The sequence below is a fragment of the Struthio camelus genome, chromosome 16 (assembly GCF_040807025.1).
Source record: "Struthio camelus isolate bStrCam1 chromosome 16, bStrCam1.hap1, whole genome shotgun sequence".
In the NCBI taxonomy this organism is placed as follows: Eukaryota; Metazoa; Chordata; class Aves; order Struthioniformes; family Struthionidae; genus Struthio; species Struthio camelus.
The window spans coordinates 16,786,387-16,804,488 of NC_090957.1; the positions used below are offsets into that span (position 1 = coordinate 16,786,387).

Sequence of the window (18,102 nt, forward strand, 5' to 3'; positions counted from 1 at the left end):
GGGCCCTGCCCGTGACGTCATTTCCGCGGAAGCCCCGCCTCTTAAAGCTGTCACGCACCGAGCTAGGGCGGGGGAAGGGGGTAGAGTGGAGGGTGCGGGGTTTAGGGTGGGGTGGGGTCGGTGTAGGGGACAGGGAGCCGGGTTTGGGGGTGCAGCGGGGCAAGGGGGAGGGAGTAAGGTGAGGGTCAGGTGCAGGGTAGGGGTGCAGGGTCGGGGTCAGCATGGGGTTAGTGGGGTGCAGGATCGGGGTCAAGGAGGGGTGCAGGGTGGGGGTCAGCATGGGGTGCAGGGGGTTAGTGGGCTGCAGGGTGGGGGTCAAGGAGGGGTGCAGGGTGGGGGTCAGCATGGGGTGCAGGGGGTTAGTGGGCTGCAGGGTGGGGGTCAAGGAGGGGTGCAGGGTGGGGGGAGTCTGGGGATGCTGGCTGAGGGGGTACTTGGGGGCACGGGTGTGGGGGGGGGGTCGGCGCGAGGTGCACGGCTGAGCCTGGGTGCTGGCGGGGTGGGGGGAGCGCTCCGGCCAGCCCTCGGCCCCAGGGAAACACGCTACTGCCACGTTTTCTTCTAAAACACCATTTTTTATTAATGAAACGACCAAAAGATGGGGGGGGGGAGGAGGGGACCGGGGGGGGGTGGAATTGCTCTCCAAAAGGGGATGCACAGCTGAGGATGGGACCCTGTCGTACACCGGCCCTGTCCAAAGCCTCAGCCGCGACGTGGCGGCGGGGGGCAGAGGGGGGTGCAGAGGTGGCCGTGCCCGGCTCCCCCTGCCCACCCCTCGCCCGGCGCCGGGGCCCGAGTGCTGCGTCGGGGGGCACGGGGGGTGGGGGGCACCCCGCCACGCCGCGGCGAGGAGCCCCCGGCCCCGGGCAGCCGTGTCCTTACCTCCGGGCTCCTGGCGGCTGCGCTGCCCCCGGCCGGCCCGGTGCACCCAGGGGTCCCGTCCGCGCCCCCCCCACCCCGGCTCCTCCGCTGCGGCATGTTATTCCCATGCGGGTGCTGAGGGGCAGGATGGGACCCGCCGGCCCGGAGCGATGCAGGGCCCCGATCCGGTGGTGAACGAGGTGTCACCCCGGAGGGCAGCGGCCGTGCCGGGGGTGACAGCGGGGTCCCCCGGCGGGCTCCGGCCGGTCCCTTGGCGCGGGGGTCTCCGCGGGCGCAGCGGGGGCCGAGGAGGGCCGGCAGCGGCCGTGCCCGGCTCTCCTCCGCCTAGATGGACACCTCATATTCTCTCGTCTCCTGCAAAGAAAGCAGACTGCAAGGGGTTGGACACGGGCCAGCGCTGGGGGGGGCCGGGCAGGGGGCACCCCCGCTGCCCGAGCCCCCCCGGGCACGCGCGGCCGGGCCCCCGCTGCCGCTGCGCGGGGCGCTGGGGGCAGGGGCTTACTCCCGTCTCGTAGGTGGGGTTGTCAAACGCCGCCTCCACCGTGATGTGGTCGTAGGGGTGCGAGGCGGCGAGGGGCCGCTGCAGCGCCCGCTTGCCCCGGAGCCTGCGGCGACAGAGGTGGCTGGGGCGGCCGGCGGGCGCGGGGTCCCTGGCGCGTCCCCCCCGCCCCCAGTGCCGCCCCGGCGCTCACTTGGAGAAGTAGAGGTAAACGCCTCCGCCGAGCAGGGCCACCACCAGCACGGGCAGGAAGACGGCGACGGCGATGTTGGTGCCTTCCAGCGGCTTCCCCGCCGGCATGGCCTTGGCCACGGCTGGCCGCGAGAGAGGGGGCTCAGCGGGGCCGGCTGCACCCCTGCGGGGCCGGCTGCACCCTGGCAGGTCCTGCTGCACCCCAGCAGGGCCCACTGCACCCCTGCAGGTCCTGCTGCACCCCAGCTGGGCCGGCTGCACCCCAGCGGGGCCCGCTGCACCCCAGCGGGGCTGGCTGCACCGTTGTGGGTCCTACTGCACCCCAGTGGGGCCCGCTGCACCGTTGCGGGTCCTGCTGCACCCCAGCGGGGCCCACTGCACCCTGGCAGGTCCTGCTGCACCCCAGCTGGGCTGGCTGCACCCCTGCAGGTCCTGCTGCACCCCAGCGGGGCCCGCTGCACCCTGGCAGGTCCTGCTGCACCCCAGCGGGGCCCGCTGCACCCCAGCAAGTCCTGCTGCACCCCAGTGGGGCTGGCTGCACCCCGGCAGGTCCTGCTGCACCCCAGCGGGGCCCACTGCACCCTGGCAGGTCCTGCTGCACCCCAGCGGGGCCTGCTGCACCCTGGCAGGTCCTGCTGCACCCCAGCGGGGCCCGCTGCACCCCAGCTGGGCTGGCTGCACCCCAGCGGGGCCCGCTGCACCCCAGCGGGGCTGGCTGCACCATTGTGGGTCCTACTGCACCCCAGTGGGGCCCGCTGCACCGTTGCGGGGCCGGCTGCACCCCTGCAGGTCCTGCTGCACCCTGGTGGGGCTGGCTGCACCCCAATAGGTCCAGCTGCACCCTGGCAGGGTCCCCTGCACCCCAGTGGGTCCCATTGCACCCCAGCAGGGCCAGCTGCACCCCAGTGGGGCCTGCTGCACCCTGGCAGGTCCTGCTGCACCCCAATAGGTCCAGCTGCACTCTGGTGGGGTCCTCTGCACCTCAGTGGGTCCCATTGCACCCCAGCAGGGCCTGCTGCACCCCGGCGGGTCCCGCTGCACCCCGGCGGGTCCCGCGCCCTCCACCACCCGCCGCTGCGGCCGCCTTACCGTCCAGGTTGCGATTGCTGTAGAACTCATCGTAGGAGGCTGGGGGAGAGAGAGGGGCGGGTGAGAGGAGCGGGGCGGCGGGGGGCCGGCGGGGCGGCGCGGGCCGGCGGGGTAGGGACCGCTCACCCGCTTTGCAGATGGGGGGCGAGCCGCTCCAGCGCGACGGGTGCCCGGGCAGGCAGCGCAGGCTGCCCTCGCCCAGCAGCACGTGGCCGGCGGCGCAGGAGAAGCGCAGGGCGGCCCCCGCCGGGTACAGCCGCCTCTCGGGGCTCTGCCGGCCGTGGGCGGGCGCCCCGGGGTTGTGGCAGGGCTCGTAGGCCTCCGCTGCGGGCAGGAAGGAGAGGCGGCCTCAGGGCGCGCTGCCGGCCGCCCTGCCTGGCCCAAGGGGCGAGCACACTCACGGATGCACTTGGGCAGGCGGTCGCTCCACTTGGGGCCCCCGGCGGCGCGGTCGTGGCAGGTGAGGAGCCCGGCGCCCGTCAGCACGTAGCCCTTGTCGCAGACGAACTGCAGCGTGGCCCCCACCGAGAACTTGGGGCTGGAGACCACCCTGCGGCTGTGCTCCACGTCGCCGGGGTCCCGGCAGGACGTCACTGCGGGCGGGAGGTGCAGCCGGTGACGCCGGACCCCCGCCCCCCGGCTGGGGACACCCGCCGCGCGGCGCAGCGACGACGCCGGGGCACCCCGGGGTGGGGGGCCGCTCACCGCGCTCGCACGCCGGCAGGTCGCCGCTCCACGTCAGGTCCCAGTGGCACATGAGGACGTCGGTGCCGGCCAGCTCGAAGCCCGGGTAGCAATGGTAGGTCACCACGGTGCCGTGGATGAGCTCCGGGTGCGAGGTCGTCTTCCAGCCGTTGGGGATCTCGGGCAGCTCGGGGCACGTGTCGTTGCGGGGCACCTCTGCGGGCAGAGCGGGGTGAGCCGGGCGCCGGGCGGGCGAGGGGCGCCGTGCACCCGCCGCCGGCCTCACCGTAGAAGTGGATGACGAAGCCCTGCTGGTAGCCGAAGACGCCGGTGCCGGGGTCGGACTGGAACTGGATGGTGACGTCGGCCGTGGAGGCGTAGAGCTTGAAGCGGCCGCGGGCGCCCGTGTACTGGCCCAGGATGCGCGCCGTCAGGTCGTCCCCGTCGTAGAAGGTGAGCACGTCCCCCTTGCCCATGCGCAGCCTGCGGCAGAGCCGGCCGTGAGGCCGGGAGCCCAGCGGCGCCCCCGGCCCGCCGCGTCCCCTCCCCGGCACACTCACACCCGCACGTCCAGCATGACGCGCTTGTCCTCCTCCACGTGCAGCCCCCAGATGCAGTCCTGGCCCTTGCCGTACGCCTCCGGCCAGTTGGGCGACAGCACCACGCCGGCCGCGTCCGTCAGCTCCCCGCTGCACACCGCTGCCGGGCGCACAGCGGGCTCGGCACGGCCCCGGGGCGGCGCGCCCGGCCCGCCGCCCGGCCCGCCGCCCGCCCCGGCACCCACCGCGGCACGCCGGCTCCGTCTCGTTCCACTGCGGGTCGCCGGGATCGACGCACTCGATGATGGTGGAGCCCTGCTCCAGCGTGTAGCCGGGGTCGCAGCTGAACTCCACCGTGGTGCCCACGGGGTAGCGGGCGTCGCTGGCCGTGAAGTTGCCGTACTTGACGAAGGGCTCGTAGCAGTGGCCGCGCTCGAAGGCTGCGGGCGGAGGGGCGGAGGTCCGCGGGGGCTCTGGGACGCCCCGGGCTCCCCCGTCCCCCGTGCCCAGCCCCCTACCCTCGTAGCGCAGCGCCATGCCCGTGGAGGCCCCGCTGCTGTCGGTGGTGAGCTCCACGAAGAAGTGGCGCGCGGTGCTGAGCAGCCCCTCGATGGGCAGGTACTCCACCTCGTAGGAGTCGTACACTGGCGGCGCCTCCACGTTGTTCCCGTTGCGGATGATGAGCCTGCCGAGGAGCGGCAGGGTCAGGGTGCCGGCTGCGGCTGATGGCACCCGTCCCCGGGGATGACCAACAGTGCCCACCCCTGGGCATGGATGATGGCACCCATCCTCAGACAGAGCTAAAGGCATCCATCCTTGGACGTGGCCAGCAGCACTGTCTCTGACCGCGGCTGATGGCACCCATCCCTGGAGATGGCCAGTGGTGCCCACCCCTGGGCATGGATGATGGCACTCATCCTTCGACACGTTCAGTGGCACTGTCCCCAGGAATGGGTCATGGCACCAATCCTTGGACATGGCCAACAGCACCACTCCCTGAGCATGGATGATGGTACCCATCCTTGGATACAGTAAAGGGCACCCATCCCTGGCCATGCATGATGGCGCCCAGCCTTGGGCAAGGCCAATGGCGCCCATCCCTGGCCACGGGACAGGGCTGTGCCAAGGTGTCCCCGCATCCTCCACCCCTGCCCCGCCTGGTGCCACCCAGCCCCAGACCTGTCGTCATCCTCGGCCAGCGAGACCTTCTCGAAGTGGAGGTGCAGGCGGTGCCCGGCGGGCGCCTCCAGCAGCCAGTGGCACGTCAGGTTGTTGCTGTAGTTGCCGGGGAAGCCGGGGGAGACGATGCGGCCCACCGTGGCGTTGCGGATCGCCCCTCCGCAGGCCGCTGCGGGAGAGGGGCCGTGAGCGGGCGACGAGCCGTGCCCCAAGGCTGCCGGCCCCGGGGGAAGGTCCCCGTCCGCCTCCCGCCGTCCCCGGGGCTCACCCACGCAGAGGGGCTCGCGGGCGCTCCAGAAGGGCCGGGTGGCGTTGCGGCAGGCGAGGACGCGGGCGCCCTGCAGCTGGTAGCCGGCGGCGCAGCGGAAGCGGGCGTCCCCGCCGGGGTGCAGGCTGGTGACGGAGACGTCGCCGTAGGCGGGCCGCGCGGGGAAGGGGCAGCTCAGCAGGTAGGCTGGAGGCACGGCGGCGGCGTCACGGCCAGCGCCATGCCCGGCTCCCGCGCCCGCCCGGGAGCCCGTGGGTGCTGCGTGGCCGCCAGCCCTCTCCCCAGTTTCTGTGACACGGTGCCTATCTTTGCCGGTAATTATGTTAAACGAGCCCGTAATTGCTCACGCCAATTATCTCTCCATTAGCGCTCCTCGCCGGATGGTGCCCGCTTAACCTGGCAACGGCGCAGATTAGCTCCAGCACACGTTGCCACGCTCCAAATTAGCTAATTGCTGCGCCGCGCAGCGCCGGCGGAGCGGACCGGGGGGCAGGCCGAGGGCGCCGCGCGGGAGGCCGCGCCGCCGCCGGCCCGTACCTTGGAAGTGGAAGCGGTAGGTGCCGGGGCGGGCGGGCTGGGGGCTCAGGAAGCGCAGGGTGACCAGGTTGGCGGGGCTGCGGATCACCTGGCCCCGCTGCAGGAAGGACTCGTTGGCCAGCACCGTGGGCTCCAGGCCCCCCGCGCTCTCCACCGTCAGCGTCTCCCCCTCCGCCAGGCTGATGTTCAGCACCTACGCGGGACGGCGAGGCGTCACGGCGGCGTGGGCACCGGCACCGCGCCGGCTCCCCGGAGCAGGGCTTTCTGCCGGGAGCAGGGTTTTCCCGCAGTCGATAACGCCGTGAAGCTCGTCCGCGTGGGGCAGCGGCTTTCAAACATGGTTAGCGTCACCATAAATCTCAGCGCAGCACTCGGGCGGCCGGGGCCGGCCGTGCCGGAGCACCGCGGCACACCTGGGCCCGCGCCGGCAGCCGCCTCCGCCAGCCGGGCGCGGGCAGCTGCCGCAGCTCGCTCCGGAGCGAGCTCCTATTAATGACGTTAATTAAGCCGCGCCGCGCGGTGATGAACGGCGGCACCGGCGAAGCGCTTCCTCCGCGAGCGCCGCTGATTACGGCGCGGGGCCCGGCCGGGCGAGCGGAGGCTCTCGGCGATGCCCGCTGGGCTCGGCGCCCATCCCGGCGGGAACGGCTCTGCTCCGGCTCGAGCTTGCGACCGGGGCGGCTGCCCCGCGGCTAAGCGGGCTGCGTGGAGCTCCGGGGCGCCGCGGGAGCCACCTCCGCCTGCCGCCCCGGCTCGGCAGGGGCGCCCGCACCAGCCCACCGCCCAAGGATGTTGGTGCTAATTACACCTCTCTCCGTTAGCACTTCCTTAATTAAATCCCCTATCGCTTTTTTTACGGTTGGCGCCGGCCGACTCCAGTACGCGGGGACGGCAGCACCCCGGGGCTCACCTTGAGCTCCACGCCGTAGCCGGGGTACACGGAGATGGTGTAGGTGCAGTCCAGGCTGCCGTCGTACGCGGGGCCGGCCGGCTCCGGGGAGGCCAGCGAGCCCTCGGGGCCCGCCAGGCTCCGGTTGCAGGCGGGGGGAGAGCTCGCCACGAGCCCGGCTGCGCCCCGGCCCTCGCCCGGCCCCTGCACGGTGGTGACGGTGGTGGTGGTGATGGTGGAGGTGGTGGTGACCTCCTCGTCGTCCCCGGAGGCGGACCCGGTGCGGGGTGCCCGGGACGGCGGGGTGGTGGGTGTCAGGCGGCCGGCGGCGCTGCCCGGCGCCGAGGGGTCGGCGGGGCGGGCAGGGGGCCGGGGGACCGGCGGGCTGGGGGCGAGCCGGGGGGCCCCGCCGGGCGGGAAGGGTGCCTGGGCCAGGTAGTCCTTCTTGAGGAAAGCCTCGTGCAGCAGGTCCTCCAGCAGCGGGTGGTGGTTGAGCAGCTTGAGGGTGGGCGCCGTGCTGACGAAGCGCGCCTCGGCCGCCGGCTCGGCCGCCGTGGGCAGCGCCGTGGGCTCGCCCTCGGCCTCGGCGCTCGCCCCCGCCTTCGCTTCCAGCCCGGCGAAGCCTGCCGAGGAGGGGACAGAGGCTGCCGTGGTGGCCCGGCGGCAAGCAACATCCCCCCCTGCCGTCACCTCCACCCGGGAAAGGGGCCTGGCTGGGAGCCACCCGTGCAACGAGTTGGCAAGAGCTCAGCCGGGCTCCGCTCCACCCAGCAACCCGTCAGCTCCTAAGCTCAGCAAACAACCCGTGGCGGAGCCATTTAAAGTCTTTAGGCTAAATGAGAAAAGGATTTCATCAGCCCTAATGAGCCACCGAGCGCGGCTCCCCGCGGCCCCATCTCGCCGGGGTGCGGGGGGTCCCGCTCCGGCCGTGCCACGGGGCCACGTCCCGCCACGCAGCGCGCTGTGCTGTGCGGTGCCGATGACACCGTGCTGCCAATTACCGGGTAATTACACGGAGCCGTACCCAGGGCAGGGCCCTTCAAAGATTAATTGCTCTGTGACGGCCACTTTTAAGGGTCTATTAAGAGACATTAGCTTCGGAGAGCGGCAGGGAGGGGGACGGCACCGTCCCTGCCAGCCGCCCCCCTGGCCCGCGGCTCAGCCCCATGTCCCCCCCCAGCACCAAACGGTTAACTCCCCCCCCCCCCCCGCTGCCGCCCTCCAGCCCGGCCAGAATTATTTTTTAATAGGATCCATTTATTAGCACATAAAAGTTAATGAGTTTATACTGAAGGGTGCCAACATCTCTTTGAGGCTCTGAGAGCAGAGGAGCGCTCCAGGCCCAGCCGGGCTCCGCTCATCCGCCGCCGCAGCAGCGGGCCCCCGCTGGGGCTGCCGGGACGAGGCCGGACCCCGGCCCAGGCCCCGGCGGTGTCCCCGGTCTCTGGCAGCCTGTGCCAGGCCGGCGGGTGCTCCGGGCGCCGGCAGCTGGCACCCAGATGTTGCCACATGTGCCCCCCCCCCAGGGCCGTAGGGATTAGCGCCTCCACCCCGGCACGTCCCTGCGCTGCCACTAAGCAGCTTATCTTCAGCCGCGGTGTCACATCCGTGGCCCGGCCGGGTGCCCAAGGTGACCCGGTGACGCCGGCACCGGGCAGCACGGTGCTCCCGCCGGCCCGGAGCTAATGCGCAGCCCCCCGCCGTGGGCTCGGGCACGGCACAGCCCTTTGCAAAGGAGCAGCTGGGTGCCTGCACCCCGGGGCGGCCCCTCGGCACGCGGGGCACGTGCCCGCCGCGGGCCTCGTCCGTCACACCAGCCTTCCCGCCCGGGAGTCTATTAATGGTGGCCGCCAGCCGGCGAGATGCTGGAGACTAATCCGTCTGCGCCGGGCGGCCGGGCCCCCCCGGCAGAAATCAATCGCGGCTGGTGTCGCAAATAAATAAATAAGCGCGCACGCAGCCGCCCGGGAAGCGCCCGGTCGATACGGCCCGCAAATAAAGCAATAACGCGGCACCCGGCAAAGCAGGCCGGACAGGGCTGGCTGCACGGCAGCCCCCGCTGCCCCGTCCCCGGGCGGTGGCGGCACCGCGTGCCTCGGTTTCCCCGGCCACAGTGCGAGCCCGGCCGGCGCTGGCAGCCGGCTCCCCCGGCCCGGTGCAGGGCGGAGGGCAGGGGCCACGGGCTCGGAGGAATCGAGGTTTATTTTCCAATTTCAAATGCAATCTGGCTTGGCCCCCGCCGGCCGGGGCTGGCAGCTGTGATGGATGAGCTGTCAGCCGGGCGGCACGGCGCGCGTCGCCCCCCGCCGCCGCGGGGACAGCCGCGGTGCAGGGCACGGCCAGGCGCCGGAGGGGCAATGCACCCGGCTGATGCCCCATCGCCTGCCCCGGTGGCCTGGAGCGCGGGTGCCCCACAGGGACCTGCTGGCACCCGGCACCCTCCTTCCTGGCCACCCGGCTGAGCCGGCGGGCAAGAAGGGGCAGGAGCCTGCCCAGCCCCCACGGGGGGGGACAGGAGCAGGGGGGGTGGGTGTAGCGGGAGCAGGCGGATGCAGACAGCGTCTGGATGCAGGCAGCGGGGGGGTGCATGGGTGCAAGTGGGGATGAATGGGTGCAGGCATGGGTGGGTGGGTGCAGGCAGGGGGTGTAAGGATGCAGATGGGGTAGGAGGACGGGTGCAGGCATGGGTGGGTGGATGCAGGCAGGGATGGGTGGGTGATTGGAGGCAGTGGGTGGGTGGGTGCAGGCAGGGGTGGGTGGATGGGTGCCGACCGCGCACCCCACGCGGCCGTGCTCCCCTCGCCTTTCAGCCAGCACCGCTGCCGAGCTGACAGCCCCTCGGCTGGCCGGCACCCAGCCCCTGTGCCGACGCCGGCAGCCCTTCGCGCAGCTCCGTGCCAGCACCCGGCAAGGCCGCGGCGAGCTGGGCACCCCATCGGTGCCAGCCCCCCCTGCCAGGGCAGGGGGGAGCCCCGCTAGCAGCAGCCCCGCAGCCAGGCCGTGCGGCGGCTCCCCGGCCAGCCCCGAGGCCCCGTCGGCCGCCGCGCCGCCCCTTCGCCATAGGGCGGGGGGCTGCCCGGGGAGCCCGCCGGCGGGCGAGCGCAGCCGGCGCCGGGAGCCCGCCGAGGAAGCCGGCTTTAATATTCATGGCGGCGCTCGCAGGGAAGCGTTTGACCTTGTATGTTTTGCGATTCTCCTTGAATTGAACAGTCATTTACCCACTGACACATGTCACATGTCGCCACAATAGGTTCCCCGGAGCATCGAGGAGGAGCGGGCGGCCGGCGAGCGACGGCCAACATCTCAAACGCGCCCGCGGGAAACGGCCACCGCAGGGCTGTAACAGAGCCCCCTGGCCCGGGGTGCCCCCCGCAATCGCTGCCTCGAGCCTCGCACGGCCTCGGCACGACGCCACCACGGCGCCCAGCCCTTCTCCCTTGGATCGGGGCCACCACGGTCCTCGGGGGACGCTGGCAGGCCAGGGCCACGGGAAAGCATTGTGCCTGCTGTCCCCGCCATCCCGGCCGCCCCCGTCGCCGGCCGCGGTCCCGACGCCTGCTGCCCGTGTAATCCCACTTCCCCAGCTCTCCCCGCGGAGCTAATGCATTTGTACAGCAATTTCCATGAGCAGTGGAGATGATAAATTGCATGTCTGCTGCTATTTCGGACCCGACAGCTATACCCCGTGCACCGACGGAGCCAGCCAGCCTTGCAGTGGCATTTCTCCTCCCGCGCCGACAGTGCTCGAAACAACCCGTCCCCCAGCCGGATGCCACGGAGAGGGGGCTCTGCGCTAGACCCCCCAGCACCGGGGCAGCACCCAGCCTCCCGCCACCCTGGGGCACCCGCAGTGCATAGGAGGGGTGCAGCCACCACAGCGGCAAGAAGCAGCCGTGCAGGGTCTGCACGGTGGGAGGGAGGGGGGGGAGATTTGCTTCCGCTGCCTGGCACACGCCCCCGTGGGAGCCCCAGGTCCCCATCGCCCCGGGCAGGCTGTGCCTGCGGCCAGGCTGTGCCAGGCTGGCTGCGGTGCCCCCAGCGAGCCCCAGCACCCCTCCTGGCAGCCCCCCACCAGCGCGGCACAGCCCGCGGTGCCCACAGGTTCGGGGCCGGCAGCCTCCCGCAGGGAGACCTGAGCAGGGCCACGGGCTCCCCGAAATGGGCTCACAGCCCCCTTTCACGCTCTGCTGCGAACAAAAGCCGACAGAGAAGAGGGGAGTGGGGCGGGTGCTGCAGGGTGGGTGCTGCACAGCCAGCTCCCCCACCGCCGTGCACCCGCGCTTCCCAGGGCTGCCCGCGCCCAGCTCAGCCCCACGGCTCGGCTCCCACCCAGCGGCAATGCCCCACACCACCCTGCCCCGCGGCTCAGCCCCCACCCCGCAGCCTTGCTCCACGCTGCCTTTGCTGGGTGAGCCCGTGTGCTGGCGGGGGGGTAAACCAGCTCTGGGCTCCCACCCAGCATCACTCACCCTCCCAGAGCCACGGAGCACCCAGCCCCACGGCAAATACCTCCTGGGCAGGGTGCCTGAGGGGCTGGGGCACCCCTGGGTGCTATGTGTGCACCGGGACCCGCTGCCCAGCTCTGTAGCCCGAGCCAGGCACAAGGGCAGCTCCCCCAGGTGGTCGTGCCCCCCAGGCCGGGCAGCACACGGCAGCTCGCAGGCAGCGGGAGCAGCGCTGCGCCTGCCCTCCCGGCTCCCCTCCTCCCGCTGGCGGCGACAATAATTGAAATCCGGTTGCATTAAGCATGCGAGACCTGCTTGTTCGGCTCCGTGTTCGGCTGCTCAGCCATGTCATCTTCCCTGCAGCCAAAATTCCCTGCCGGCGGCTAGCGTGGACGGAGCATCGCTGCCTGCTCACGCTGCAGCTGGCCTCCCGGCACCCACGGGCTGCCCCCGATGGCCTCCTCTGTCCCCGCAGGGCTGCCAGCCCCACGGCCACCGCGCTGGCCCCACGACAGCAGGGCTCAGTGCCAGCAGCAATTTCAGTGCCGCATCCTCCTTTGCTCCGGGCGAGGAGGAAGCGATCCCCATCCCGGCAGGCAGAGAGGTTTGCCAGGAGCCAGGGGTGTCCCCCAGCAAAGCTGCAGAGGCACTGGCCCAAATTCAGCACGAGCAGCCCCTCGGCAGCAATCCCCACACCCGGCCCCTGGCGGCAGGGCTGCACGCGGGTGCAGGGCCTGTGCTAACAGAGCAGCCGTTCGGGTCAGTCTGGAAGCCACCGAGGGTTGCTGCTGCAGCTGCATCTCCTCCTCTGCTCCCACCGCCGGAGGTGATCACGGCAGCCAGGGGCAGCCGGAGCCTCCCCCTGCCTGGGACTGCTCCGGAGGATCACCCAGCATCGGCTAATCTGGCATTTCACACACCTCTCTCCGTTTTCCCAGGGTCACAGCAGTGCTCTCGTGGCTGATTAATATTTGATCCCTTCAGCACAGCTCGTTACTGCATTTAAATTATATATATATTAACAGCCATTGGCATGGCGAGCATGCAAGCTGGCTCCCTACGCCTCTCCCGCAGGCTGGCAATTGAAAGCATCCCCTAATCCAGGCCAGCGGGGACCGCTGCCGCAGCCACAGCCACCCTGCCTGCCAGGCAGCGAGCGGGGCGAGTGGTGCCAGGACTCAGCCCGGGTGGGAGCCAAGCAGCTGGAGACGTCCCCAGGTGCCTCCGAAGGGCCCAAGGCTGCCCCTTCTCTGACCACAAGGATGATTTTGCAGGAGCAGTGCTGGTGCAGACTCAACAGCACCGCAGGCTGCCAGATCAGCGCTGCCGGGGCTGTGGGGGCGGCTGTGCCCGGCACAGAGGGGGCGAGCAATTCCCCTGCAGTGTCAGCCCCAGAAGCGCCGTAATGCCACGGTCCAGAGCCAGCTGCAGGTGTGCGGGGAAGGTGAGGAGCTGCCCTGTGCAGGGTGTGGGTGCCTCCTCCCCTGCCCCAGCACCCAGCCCCGTCTCGGCCTCGCAGGGGCTCACCCCCCCCGGCGCAGCCAAGGAGGGAGGCTGCCTGCGAGCTCCTGCGCTGGCTGCCTGGCACTGGAGAGAATCCATTACCTCCCTGGTTATAGGCAGCTTTCAAAGGCAATCTTTCAATTGTGTGCATTTAAAGAATTGATTGGAGGCTAAATTATCCTCTCCTGCCGGATCCACCAGAGACGCATCTTCATCCACCTCCTTGGGCACCCAGCTGTGCTCGCACAGCCCCAGTAAACACTGGCCCTGGCCCCCTGGACCACGCAGCGCTGCCAGGCTGGGGGAGACACAGGGTCCCCACAAGCCCCGTGCCAGCCAGGGGGGTCCCCAGTAGCACACTGGATCTGCCCGCCTCGGGGACCCCGTCGCTGCCCCGTGCCAGGCCACGGCACCAGCTGCCCTTGCTGTGCCCTTTGCAGCGCACACGCTGCCTCACTCCCTGCCATTGCTTTGCACCCTGGCGAGCGGTGCTGTGCCAGCCCCCACCACAGTCCCGCAGCTTCAGTTCTGCCTGGTGGCTGCGTGAAGCCCCAAGAGCCATCAGCCTGGCCCGGTGCAGCAGCGCCTGCCAAATCCTTTCTCTTCAGCACTAATCTGCAGCCCACAGGCCTGTCCTGTGGCAGAGAGTTTCCCAGGTGAACGCCGCACGGGCACAGCCACAGCTCACCCGGCCACGCTTTCCTTCCCCGCGAGGCATACCCTGGCCTCCCGCCTTCTAGCTTAAGAGCATTATCCAGATAATCCTGGCCTGGCAGCACGGCAGCGTCTCGGCGATGAACTCCTCCGAGGCACGCAGAGGACAAACACACACTCAGTTAATTACTGAAGCAGATGCTTGTTTCCTTCGCCAGCCCCTTCCCTGCATGCAGAGGCATGGCTGGCCCCATGCACGCCCCGGGATGGCACAGAGACTCTGTGCTCCTCAGAGGAGCCACAGCAGCACCTGCACCCTCAGAGGCACCGCATCCCCCAAACGCGTCATCCCACCAGGCACCGTGCGTCACGCTGACGGTGGATGGAGCAACGCAGCCTCGCACGGGCAGAGCTGGTGCGTCGCCCGTGCAAGCGTTCAGCCATCCCGGCCCTGTAGGGATCAACAGTGCTTCCCTTGTACCCGGGCTGCCAGTTGCTCCCAGGGCCCTCGAATTACAAGGAGATCCCTCCAGTACAGCAAAGATGCCTTGAACAGCCAGGCCTAACACGGCTTCAGAGAGGCAGGTGGAGGCAGTGCCGTGGGGCAGAGATGGATGGAGCCATGCTCTGGCACCGTGCCCCCTTGCTGCTCCAGCACTGTGGGGCTCAGGCCCTGCTTTCTACCCCAGCCCGGGAGAGCTCTTCCCAATAGCTTGCTAAATGGAAATGGTGTTTGGACCAGGCTTGGCTCTCTGCCAAGAGGCCCTGCAGATCTGGGGCATCAGTGCAGGAACTGCCCCTCCTGGAGGGAGCACTGCATCCCACCTGCCTAAGCTGCCGGGGCAGACCCCAGCAGCACCCAGTATGGTCCAGGCGGGGGGAAAGCAGCCAGAGCTGCCCCTGGGGCTGCAATGGGCCTGCTGGCCACTGCACAGGCAGGCCACCTAGAGAGGGGTGGCAGGACAGAGGAAGAATCAGGCCCTGCATTGAAGCTGCCCAGGCAGGGATCCTCCATCCCCCTGAGCTTGATGAGGGGTTGGAAACTCCCCCCATGTCACATCCCCACCATATGCCAGCCTAAGGGCAGCACGTGCCTGTCCCTGATGCCAAGTGGAAGAATGCACAACATCGAGCACCACAGCCCTGCATGGGAGTCACTGGCTGCTGGGGAGAATGGGATCATGTGTGCAGGCCCCAGGGGCAGCTCGGGGTCTGGCCCTGGCAGGGGCACAGAGCAGACAGCACCCCACAGCTCCCAGCCCTGGGAAGAGCTCAGCCCCTCCCAGGGCATCCCTACCTCTAATGCTCTGGGAAATACACATGCAGAGTTTAATTAACTTTATTGATATTCAGAAATTAGGAGACTGACTAGAGGTAATTGCTCATTAGAAATCATTATACTGACACAGCAAGCACCAACCTCCCTTCAGAGGAGCCTGCCCTGCTCAGGGCCCTGCTCCCAGGACACAGCAGAGCCAGGGACCAGGCGACACAGACTGTGCTCCAGCCCCACTGCCTCCCTACCCCCCACAGAGCAGGAGGTGGGGGTGCCCTGGCCTTGCCCCACTTTCTGCCCAGTGGAGGGTCCCCCACACATTCCCCCCCCCCAAGTAACAGGGCTCTGCCAGCAGCCTCCACCAGCAGAGAGACTGGAATAGCAGCGGGCACAGGGCCACCGCGTCCTTCCCCGCCTCAGCTCCGCGGCCAGATGGGGAGTTTATGTAACTCCCTGCACGGCTGCTCCCTGCAGCTCAGCTCTGAGCGGTGCAGACGGCCTGCTCCCCTGCCAGCCCCACTCCCCAACCAGCCCTGCTTCTCATCAGGGAGAGCAGGGCAGGACCCTCCGCCCACTTGCTGCCCCACACCAGCCCCGAGGGACCAGGACACTCAAACCCAGCCAGGTGCCCACCCCAGCTCCGAGGGGCAGCTGAGCCCTGAGGCTCCAGGGCCATCCCTCAGGGATGCCCAGGGGCAGGGACCTGACAGGGGCCACGCAGGCCCTACGGGCAGCAGGGCCAGCCAGCCAGAGGGAGGCAGGTAGTGGCTGCTCTCCTTGAGAGGAGCCAACACCCTCTGCTGCCTGTATCTCCCCTACACCCTCCCTGCAGTCAGAAGGGTCCCCCGGCACCCAGAGCCTCTGAGCCCCACAGAAGGCACCGGCACACAGGGACTCCTCACCCAGCCCACCGCCAGGGTGAGGGGCTTGACAGCCGTGGGAGCAGGTCCCTCCGGGCGGTGCCCAGCCTTGCTCGGGGCACGGCGCAGCCCGCAGCGGGGCTGAGCCTGCCCCAGCCCCAGCGCAGCGGTGCGTGGGCGGGTGCTCCCCCCCCCTCCCGCCCCGGTAATACCGGCAAAGGGGCTGTCGCCGGAGCCCGCCGGGGGCGGCGTTGCACCAGCCCGGCTGCGAGCTGCTCTGCGCGTCCCCGACGGCTCCGGGGGCGGCGGTGCAAGTGGTGGCGGAGCACGGCGGAGATCCGCGACCCCCGCTCCCCCCACCCCCCGCCACACCGGGGAGGGGCGGGGGGGGGGTCGGTGTGCACGGTGGGAGCGAGGGCAAGTTGGCAAAGTTTGGCAGCGGCAGCGCCGGAATCGGGGACACCCGGTACCGGGAAAGGTTGGGGGGGGGGAGCGGAGTGGGGGGGGTACCGGAGCGGGAGGGGGGTGGGGTACCGGTGCTCGGCCCTTACCGTGCGCCGGTGCGCGGAGCAGCGCGGCCAGCAGCGGGAGGAGCAGGAGGGCGGGCGGCGGCGAGCCCATGGCCGGCGGCGGCGGCGATCAGCACCACGGAGAGCTCCGCGGCTGCGGGCACGGCCGGCGCCGCCCGCCGTAACGCTCCGAGTGCGGCGCCCGCCAATCCTGCGGGCTTGGTTTGGTGTGTGTTGGGAGGGGGGAGCGCTCCTCCCTGCCTTCCCCCCACCTCCCTTCGCCGTAACGCTCCGAGTGCGGCGCCCGCCAATCCTGCGGGCTGGAGGGGGAGCTCCTCCCTGTCCCCCCCCCCCCCGCCACCACCGCAACGCTCCGAGCGCAGCACTCACCGACCCTGAAAGCCGTGTGCGTGCAGGGGACGTGGCTCTCCTTGACCTGCCACCCCCATAGCCGGGGAAGCAGTGGGGCAGAGCACACCAAGGGTGACAGGGCCGTGCTAGGGAAAGGCAAGGTTGCCCTGCCCCCCACCCCCCCCCCCTTGCCACCAGACCCTCCCCCTAACCCTATGCCACTTGTCACAGCTCTCCTACACCAGCCCATGCATTCCCAGGGCTGCACTTTCCAAGGTACTCACCTCAGCCAGGCCCTACACAGCCTTCCCAGCTCAGGGGGCCAAAGTCACCACCTGCTTTCCCCACCCCTAAATAGCCCCAGTTAGGGCTGGGCTCATCATCTCCCAACCAGGGAAACCTGGGTCCTGGGCAGCCCTTGCAACCGGGCACAGCATGGGAGGAAGAGGGAGGTTTATTGCACGCTGGCCAGGGCTCAAACCCGCTTCCCAGCCCCACGGCTTCGGCTCCTGCTTCTCTGCGCGCGTTGCCTGCTCCGGAGGCTCCCAGGAGGCTGGAGGCGCGGGGACGCATTCCTTGCAGCAGGCAGATGGCGTTGGCACCATTGCACAGCGGCTCCGCACTGATTGCTGGCCGGTTCTTGCATGCGTTAAAAATAAAACAAAAAACAGCCTCTTTGTTTAATAACCAACCCCCCCCAGCAATCTTCCCGAAAGCCCAGATGGCTTCGCCCTTTTGGGCTGACACCACGAGCGGCACAGATCCCACGCGGCCCCGCTCCCCGGCTGCGCAGCAGGGCTGGGCCCCCCCAGCACGCGCTGCCACCACCGGCTCCAGCCCTAGCCCTGCACAGGGGCCACCATTGAAATGCCACCTCCACGGTATTGCTTCTTTATTTCAGGCCTTGCCCTTGCGAATTTGCATCTCTTCAGGGCCAGAAACCACTCCAGCCACGGGCACAAGTCAGGCGCCCCACGTCACAGCCATCCCCACGGGCAGCCTCATGTGGGGCTGGAGCTGGGGCTGCGGCGGCGAGCTGCCGTGCAGCTGGGGAGCCCAGCATGCCTGCAAAGCACTTTCCATGCTAAACCCGAAACTTTGATCCGGCAGCAGCTCCATAAATGTTTAATGCAATAAAGCCCTGGTAGGGCTTGGAAGATGTGCATTTTGAAGCCGGATTGAACTTTCTAATATTATGATATTCAAATAATTTTAATCTGCTCGATGCTTCCCCAGGCATGTACCTGGACTGCTAATGAGGGGCTGCCTTAAACGACTGTTGATTTTAAAACAAAGCAAACAACCGATTTGTGGAGGGCTCCAAAGCGTTATGGAAGGCGAGGGCCGTGTCGTTTCTCCCTAATATGTTTTTAAGTGCCGATTTTGGCTTGACAACTGACAGTCTGCAGCTCTGCCGGGAGGGAGCTGGGTGCCCTGCGGCCTGGCCTCCATCTAATGGGCGGTGCAATGGGGCTGCTGGCTTGCAGCATCCCTGAGACCTCTCTGGGGCAGGACAGAGGAGGGGGGTGTAAATCCCAGCAGAGTTTTGCTTCACCCTGCTCTTCTGGTCCCCTTGCAAGCACTGCCAGCACTGGAGCCAGGGATCCCCCCCTTCAGCAGCGCAATGAGTTCCCCTCTGGTCTCAGCCTACTGCAGCGTCACTGCTGAGACCAACAGGACGCACCACGCTGGCTGCGTGCAGCTCCGAGCCCACATCACCCATCTGCACTGGAGAGGGGGCTCCCT

The 18,102-nt window shown here is 69.4% G+C and overlaps 1 protein-coding gene across 2 annotated transcripts; it reads right to left on the reverse strand.

The window, feature by feature from the left end:
• Nucleotides 1–580: 580 nt before the first annotated feature.
• On the reverse strand, nt 581–16,132 carry SEZ6 (seizure related 6 homolog). Of its 2 annotated transcripts, none has more exons than XM_068909539.1 (16): nt 16,048–16,132; nt 6,780–7,381; nt 5,870–6,062; nt 5,333–5,518; nt 5,065–5,233; nt 4,404–4,570; nt 4,131–4,325; nt 3,907–4,045; nt 3,633–3,829; nt 3,368–3,562; nt 3,064–3,255; nt 2,789–2,986; nt 2,663–2,701; nt 1,575–1,695; nt 1,385–1,487; nt 581–1,236 (listed from the first exon to the last, which is right to left on the reverse strand). In XM_068909539.1, the coding sequence occupies exons 1-16, from the start codon at nt 16,115–16,117 to the stop codon at nt 1,207–1,209; spliced, it is 2,796 nt and encodes a 931-aa protein (XP_068765640.1). In that variant the 5' UTR covers nt 16,118–16,132; the 3' UTR covers nt 581–1,206. The 2 variants fall into 2 exon arrangements, with proteins under 2 accessions (XP_068765640.1, XP_068765639.1); XM_068909538.1 differs by having other exon boundaries at nt 581–1,252.
• Nucleotides 16,133–18,102: the final 1,970 nt, after the last annotated feature.

Excerpts from the sequence above, each read along its gene's own strand:
- SEZ6 (XM_068909538.1), bottom strand. The coding sequence starts at position 16,117 with ATGGGCTCGCCGCCGCCCGCCCTCCTGCTCCTCCCGCTGCTGGCCGCG. Across the intron at positions 5,234-5,332 it reads CCGCGAGCCCCTCTGCGTGG|CGGCCTGCGGAGGGGCGATC; the intron begins GTGAGCCCCGGG and ends CCTCTCCCGCAG. Across the intron at positions 4,326-4,403 it reads CATGGCGCTGCGCTACGAGG|CCTTCGAGCGCGGCCACTGC; the intron begins GTAGGGGGCTGG and ends CTCCGCCCGCAG.